The 8,259-nt window shown below is 36.9% G+C and overlaps 1 protein-coding gene across 1 annotated transcript in view; it reads right to left on the reverse strand.

The window, feature by feature from the left end:
- Window positions 1-8,259, reverse strand: part of LOC136827724 (dynein axonemal heavy chain 6-like) — a 126,495-nt gene that overhangs the window by 116,644 nt on the left and 1,592 nt on the right. Inside the window, exons 3-5 of the mRNA XM_067085187.1 lie at window positions 7,857-8,031; window positions 6,782-6,911; window positions 6,037-6,120 (exon numbers count right to left, since the gene is read on the reverse strand). Of these exons, the coding sequence (XP_066941288.1) occupies window positions 6,037-6,120; window positions 6,782-6,911; window positions 7,857-8,031 (389 nt within the window). The remainder of the gene's footprint in view (window positions 1-6,036; window positions 6,121-6,781; window positions 6,912-7,856; window positions 8,032-8,259) is intronic.

An 8,259-nucleotide genomic window follows, 5' to 3' on the forward strand; every position in this document is an offset into this window, starting at 1 on the left:
TGATTCAAATAATAGTCCTTTATTGTACTAATGTAGGCTTGTCATTAGATTATGAATGTTTATACAGTGTAGTAAAACAATTTGGCAAAGTGGAGGGAATTAAATTAATTCTAGAAAAAGATAAGCAGTCATTTTCTGCTTTTGTTAAATTTTCCTCTCCCTTGGAAGCCAGTGAGGCACAACACAGACTCCATGGCCACATTCTAAATGACTCGGTTCTCAGCACGAAAGTGTTTCAGTGAAAAACTTGAAATGATGAGCCTTTTGATTTTATTCCTTAGACTGAAGAACATGGACCCACCCCATGTACCAGAGCTCTTCCTCCCCCTTTATGTATTGAGAGCAAGGTTGGTTCTATTCCCATTGGAAATTTAAAATGCTATGGAAAGAGCCTTCTAATAAAAGCCTGGTAATGAGACTCAAGCAATTTTGCTCTCTAATTTTAAACCTCCTGAAAGTGGTAATATTGAATGTACTTCATATCACATATTCTTTAACACACTGAAAGGGGTAGTTTACTCAAAAGACTTGCATGTTTTTAAAGAGGAGGAGATTCTCCATCGATGTCCTCCTTGTGTATCTCATGTGAAAAAACTGGGAGGGGATGCAGCTACCCTTTTAACCTTCTCCTCCAATTACCTACCTGATACCATCATTGTTGGCTATGAGAGGATGCAGGTTAAAAAATATAAAAGAAATCCCAAACAGTGTTGCAAATGCTTTGAATATGGCCACATTCAAAACTCTTTGTGATAACAATAAAAGATGTTCCATGTGCTCTGCAGAGCATGATCCTTTTGATGAGTGTGTAGCAGCCCAATACTATTTTCTATGTAAGGGTGACCACACTCCAAATTCTAGGGCTTGCCCCAGATATAGATTTGAACAAGAAGTGTGTTGGCAGTGGCCGATAATGAACAAACCAGCATTAGCGAAGCAAAGCGCATGGTAATGGGGGCAAACAAAAGTGCCAACTCTACTTATGCTTCTGTAATAAAACTTATGAAAAATTCCATTAATGTAAGGCCACCAATAACTGCATCTGATAGTAGATATCACAAACCTGCTATTCCTCGGACTGTAAATAACAATGAAAATCTCCAAACTGGCCAGAAACTTTCGTCGGCAAGTGCTTTGGAGTCCAGTACCAAAAATTGGACTTCCAAAAGCACAGAAAATTTATCTTCCAAAGTCGATACAAATGCCACCTCTACGATAGCTGCCAATTCATCTCCAAAAATAAGTTTGCCAAAATCAACTAATAATTCAGGAAGATGTTTTAAAAATACTTAAAACAAAAATAAGCTAAAGGAGCAATCCCAGTTAGGTAGTGCAAGTTCAGAACCATCAGTCGTCACAACCACAAACAAAAATAATAACAAAGCTACAGTTACAACTACCAAGAAGCGCACAAGAAATACTTCCCCAATAATGATAGCTTTACAATAAAAACTTCAAATGGGTTCAGTGTTTTGGAAGAGATCTCTCCTCCTAGAAAGGTGGTTCCAAAAGTAGATTCAGAACAAAAACATCTGAGCTCAGTTCAGTCTTGCCGCCCTAAGACAAATAGGATTAGTGGTGCACAGAATCACAGTAGAAATTCTGGACATCAGGACCATAGTAAAAAATATGAAGGTCAACTAAATACCCTGAACTCCAATTCAGATGAAAAGGGATTAAGAAAACAATCTCTTTTAAAGGAGAATTTCCCACTCTACCCAAGGAACAGTACTTCCCCTTCAAGGAGTGGGAAATAGCACATTTTACCACCTTAGCATTCATGCTCGATATCCTTCAGTGGAACTGTAAATGTCTCAGAGCCCGTACAGAAGACCTTAAAGTTTTAATGCATGAATTCAGTCCAGGGATTATGCGCCTGCAGAAAACAATGTTTGGCAATTCTCCTTATAATCTTGTACTAAATTATTCAATATTTAAATCATATCTCCCAATTGGTGATCGTGCCCATGGAGGTGCTGTAGTTATTATCAATAAATCTCTTCAGCATTCCACAATGCAACTAAATACAACTCCACAAGTTGTTGCTATTTCAGTCATTTTGGGAAAGAGGATAACAATCTGCTCCTTGTACCTTCCACCAGACCTTGCTTTTAACATTGGAGATATTCAGTCCTTAATTAATCAACTTCCAGCTCCTTTACTTCTGCTAGGTGATTTTAATGCCCACAACCCCCTTTGGGGAAGTCGGTTTTTAGACAGTAAAGGGAAATTAATCGAAGACCCTATTGACAGGAATGATGTTACCCTATATAATAATGGGTCAGTGACTTTCCACAGCATTCATGATAATCATTTCTCTGCACTGGACCTTAGTATTTCTTCAGCAAATATCCACCTTGATTTTAATTGGCCTGTTAATGAAGATTTAAGTGGAAGTGATCACTACCTGATCCATTTGAAATATGCTGTAAATGCTCCATCTGAAGTTTTACGTAAGTGGAAGGTAGAGGACGCAGACTGGGGTAGATTCAGTAAGCGTGTCGATCTAGATAGGGAATTTGAGTCCTTTCATTCTCATCTAGATTCCTATGGTTACTTTACTGAATCTACTTTGAAGAGTGCTGAAGGCTCGATTCCAAAAACACAAGGCAAACCTTGTAGACCTGCAGTTCCCTGGTGGAATGAGACATGTGGCATTCTGAGGAAAGTGACTAGGAAGTGCTATAGACGTTACAAAACTAGTGGCTCCCCTCAGCCTAAATTAATCTACAAACATGCTTTAGCCAATCAGTGGCACTTTTATAAGAAAGCCAAAAGAGAATGTTGGCTTTACTGTATTAATGGAATAAACTCCAAGACCCCACTAAGAGTGATGTGGCGCAAAATAAGGAATCTGGGTGGAAAATTTGTTGCATCACCATTACCCTCATTAAAAATAAATGACACTCTAATCACAGAGCCCACTGAAGTTGCCAATGAGCTAGGAAAACACTTTTCTAAAGTTTCCAGCACCAACAATTGTTCTCCAGAATTTCAAAGAATTAGGAATTCTGAAATGAGTCCGAAATTTGATTTGGGAAAATCTGAATCATATAACTAAAAATTTTCCCTAAGAGAATTTCGTGAGGCACTCGCCTTAAGTGAATCCACAGTTCCAGGTGAGGATACAATCATATATGAAATGCTTAAACACCTCCCAGATGATGCCAAAAAAATTTACTCAAGATTATAAACAAAATATGGGAAACTGGAATTTTACCCAAGGACTGGAAAATATCCATATTTGTTCCCATTAAAAAGCCTAATAAAGTTGCTTCCCACGCCACCAGCTGTAGACCAATAGCTCTTACCAGCTGTGTGTGTAAGGTGATGGAGAAAATGATAAATACAAGACTAGTTTGGCACCTGGAAACCAGAGGATTAATATCGCCATTTCAATGTGGTTTCAGGAAAAACCACTCCACCGTTGATCCCTTGCTGAGGCTGACCAACCAAATCCAGCAAGGATTTGCCAAACAATGTCAGGCCATTGGCATATTTTTTGACTTAGAGAAAGCTTATGTCACTACCTGAAGAATTGGCATCATGAAACAATTGCACAAGATGGGCATATGTGGAAGAATAATTAGGTATATATATTATTTTTTAACAGACAGATTTTTTAAGGTAAGAGTGGGAAACTCCCTCTCCCAACCTTTTATGCAGGAGGAAGGAGTTCCCCAAGGAAGCGTTTTAAGGGGAATACTCTTTTAAGGGTGTGGTTGAAAAAAATTTTGCCCCGTTAAATGCTCGCTTTTTGTCGATGACCTTGCAATATACTGCACAAGATATGATTCCTTTTCTGTATGTAAACATTTGCAAAGGTCTATTAATGCTATTACTAAGTGGGCTGATGAGAATGGTTTTAAATTATCCTCTCCCAAAACAGTTGCAGTAAGATTTGCCAGGTGCCGGCGAGTGGAAGAAGTTCCCACACTTAGTCTTTTTAGACGAAGTGTGGGTCTATCCTTCCTTACGAAAATGAATTAAAATTTCTGTGGATGACTATTGAACATAAATTAACATGGGCCAGCCACATAAATGCCCTAGAGATTAATATTAAAAAATCTTTGAATTTTTTAAAGGTTGTTTCTGGATTTTGTTGGAGGGCTGATAAGAAATCCCTTCTGAGGCTATATGACTCTCTGTGTCGATCTAAGCTAGACTATGGCTGTCAGATTTATTTCTCAGCCTGTAAAACCAAACTAAAGGAACTGGATGTTATACACAACATGGGGTTGAGAATATGCTCATTAGCGTTTAGAACTTCGCGTGTTGAAAGCATATGCGCCGATACAGATAATTTCCCCTTGATCTAAGAAGGCAAGAGCTAGGGTTACGATACGTGGCTAGAATGAAAAGTGTTCCCAAAAATCCTCATTTCAAGTACTAAAGGAAACAGACTCTCGAAGTTTTTCTTGTGCAAGAGCTTCTAAACCATTCCAAATTCGACTGAATGAGGATGTTAGGAATAATCATCTTAAATTCTAGAAAGTCCTGGAAGTATAATATCCTGTGAATCCTCCATGGCTTATTCCAGAAGCATTAGTATGTAAGAAATTGTTTAACAAAAAGGGCTGCACTGAAGAAGAGATTAGGGGAAAATTCTTAGAGCACGACGTTACCCATGCTAATTTTACAAAGATCTATACAGATGGATCAAAGTCAGATAGTGGTGTTGATTACGCTGTTATCCTTGGTGATACAGCATACACAGCTAAATTACCTGACTCTGCATCAATATTTACTGCCGAATTAACAGCCGTAGTCTCTGCCCTAGATTTAGTTTTTCAAAGGAGTGACACTAATTTTGTCATATACTCAGCTTCTAAAAGCACTTTAGAAGCTATTAAAAAGATTAATAGCTTTCATCCATTAATTAAAGAAGTTCAGAAGTGGCTTTTTCGTATCTATTGTCGGCGTAAATCAGTCTTTCTGTTGGGTCCCTTCTCACGTTGGGATTTGCGGAAACGAGATGGCAGACAGGGAAGCAAAAGTTGCTAGTATTTTATCAGAAACCACTTTCAGAAAAGTGACTCATACAGACCTAGAAGGTCCCATTAGATCTTATGTTTTAAGTAAATGGCAAGAAAGGTGGACTTCTCCTTTTCTTGCCAACAATAAAAAATATAGAAATATTACAGATAATATACTGCCGTGGTCTTCGTCATTCCAGCTTGACAGACGAACAGAGGTTGTTTTAGCCAGATGAAGGTTTGGGCACACTCATTTAACCCATCAGGTTATTTTAGAAGGAAGCAGCCCTCCAGAGTGTGCTTACTGTGACAAGACACTAACAGTGGAGCACATTCTGGTGGTCTGCCCCAGATATTTTAAGCAAAGAGAAAGGAATTTCCAGGGTAAATCCCTCTCGGATATTTTAGGAGATGAATCAGATATTTCTGCTATCATCTCTTTTTTGAAGTGTGTATAAAAATTTTTAACTATTTAATTTTTTTCCTAATATATATATATTACATCACACAGAATTTTAATGACATTAAATTTTTTATTATGTATATACCACATCATTCATTAAACTTCATAAATTCATTTACCTTAACATAATTTATTTTCTCTTCATTACGGCGCTGAATGGCCTTCTTGACCCCAGTGCCTGGGCTTTTGCCCTAAATATCATCCATCCATCCATTCGGTATTATTTCTGAGGTTGAGCGAATTGGATATTAAACGACATTTGTAGCTTAATGTTTGTGTATATAAAATCACGGTGATGTGATAAATATATATATATATATATATATATATATATATATATATATATATATATATATACTGTATGTATATATATATATATATATATATATATATATATATATATATATATATATATATATATATATATATATATATATATATATATATATATATATATATATATATATATATATATACATACACACATACTTGTATATATGTATGTGTGTGTTTTGTACATACTTGTGTAGAACTGGGTCTAGATATTTTCGACTTACAATACTCCCATTCAACAGGTCTTAGCTTTATCATACTTACCTCCGGGTGAAGAGTGATATGATATCCTTGAATCATTTCATAGGCTTCCTGGATTATTTTTTCTTCCTCCCCGACACCGTCCATCTGACAAACAAGATTAAGATAATGCAGTGTGTGACGAAAATATTGGTTTTCGATGTATATGCAGAAACTTTTTTTTTTTTATAGAATCCTTTTTTTTTTTGCAATTGAAGTCTAATCATCGATGGTTTTGTAAAAGTGAAAGCTGTTATTTTTTTATAAAGAAATATTTCTGGAATTATATAAGAATGGGAACTATAAATGAGAGAGGTCAGTAGTATGCAATTTTGTTGAAGCATTTCCATATTTACTCCACTCGATGTAGACTAGAGTAAAACGTTCAAGTTCGAAAGTATAATTTTCCTCAGGTGTTGGCTTCAATGTTGTCCTTCTAGTCATTGATAAAATTGTGATGGACAAGTGTCGGTGTTAGTGGTAGACAGTTCACGCCACAGACTTACTTGATAAGATTTCTGCTTTGTTGAAAACGAGTAATCCCATCTTAAGCTCTAGTATTTAATGTGAATTCTAGATCCTTGCCGTCAGAATAACATAATTGATCACACTCACTTACATCTTCGTGAATAGCTAGGCAGGCAACAATCTGAACCAAAAAAGTCGTGGGACTTAAACGCAAGGCACTTGGCTACAGCCAAGGTCTCTCAGTACTATTGTGTGAGAGTGCAGGCTATCAAAAAAGCTTATGTGTACGTAAATTATTTACCTGGCCTCGAACTTCCAGCACGTAGTTCAACAAGTTTACCACCTGTTCTGCTGTTACTGGTGCTTGTTCCAATCCCAGCCATTTGTCAGTAGCATCTGCTTGTAAAGCTTTCACCCTTTGATCGAACCCTCTGTTTAAATAAATCAGAATATATTAATTTAAATTTACTTAAAAAGTAGAACGTGGAAAGGTGCTTCATAAAACATCATGATATTCCTCTCTGACTTGTGACTGACGCGTCATCTTTTGTTCTTTCTCTCTGAGATATAATGTCGCAGTGTGGTCGCGTAATCCTTACAAGTTGCGTCATCCTGTTATGCAAAACTACATTTGGCCGTTCGCATTGCAAACAAGATTTTTGCGTCCTTGGCACATTAGGGCTGGTAAGATTTTTGTGTGGTTGTTGTTGTCTTCCTTTCCCGATTAGCATATTGGTAATTAAATGACAATAATTTTATTAACTTCTTGTTAGTACAAATACAGGTCACTATCATGCCATGCTGTTATGGTAACCGTCAGTTGTATTGCTTACTTTATAACATAATGACTAATCTTATAAACTGCTGTAGATATGACAGTGATCCAAGTTCAAAGTCTGCTTTGATTAGATCTGCGACCAGGAGTCGAGTACCAACCATTATCACGGGAATTATTTACTGACAGCGAAAAATGGAAGCGTAGTTAATGAAAAGATAACTTTGGCAGGTAAGTAGGGATAATGGGCAAAGCAAATTTACCTCTCAGCGAGTTCTCCTTTTTTTTTTTTTTATTCATTTAGATTCTGCGAGACGTAAATTTAGTATATAAACGTACATGTCACGGTGCAGACAGAAAAATTTGATGGCATCTTTAACAAAGTGTTACAAAATTTTTGTGCTGTAAGGTTACAAGAGTTGCGACTCAAATTCACGATTCAATTATTTTACTTCCTCCATACCTTTTATATGATGTTCCTCCATATCTTTTATGTGATGTTCTGAATGAAGTGACAGTGTAGCGTTATTGTCGATATGTTTACTTCCTCACTACAAACAATGATCGATCATGCAAACCCAAAGAAAAGTTTGACACCTACTGACTGACTTCTTGGTGCATTCGTTGTTGCTGTTGTCTCAGGGAGGTGACGACGACTTTCTTGGCTGCTGCCTGGTCGACTCGTAGGAGTCCCAGAGAGACGATTTCATTCACCTGACCGACGGAAGTCACCAGCCCTTCAATGCGCGCTAACCACGTTCCCAACGTCCCTAATTCTGCATTATGCCATTTACAAGACAAGTCACAGGTTTAAGTGTAAAAGGTCAAGGTGATCAAGCTTAGTAATTCTGACGAAATATAAAGTGGAGCAGAAAAACTTACATTAAAGTTGCTCCTCTTGGGTAACTTTGAAAATATAGGACGTATTGCTTCCTAGGAATTTGTAAGATGCTTAAAAGTTCATTTCATAAATGATTCAAGTAAAGGATCAATTTTTCTAAAAA

The sequence above is a fragment of the Macrobrachium rosenbergii genome, chromosome 42 (genome assembly GCF_040412425.1).
Source record: "Macrobrachium rosenbergii isolate ZJJX-2024 chromosome 42, ASM4041242v1, whole genome shotgun sequence".
NCBI classification, from domain to species: Eukaryota; Metazoa; Arthropoda; class Malacostraca; order Decapoda; family Palaemonidae; genus Macrobrachium; species Macrobrachium rosenbergii.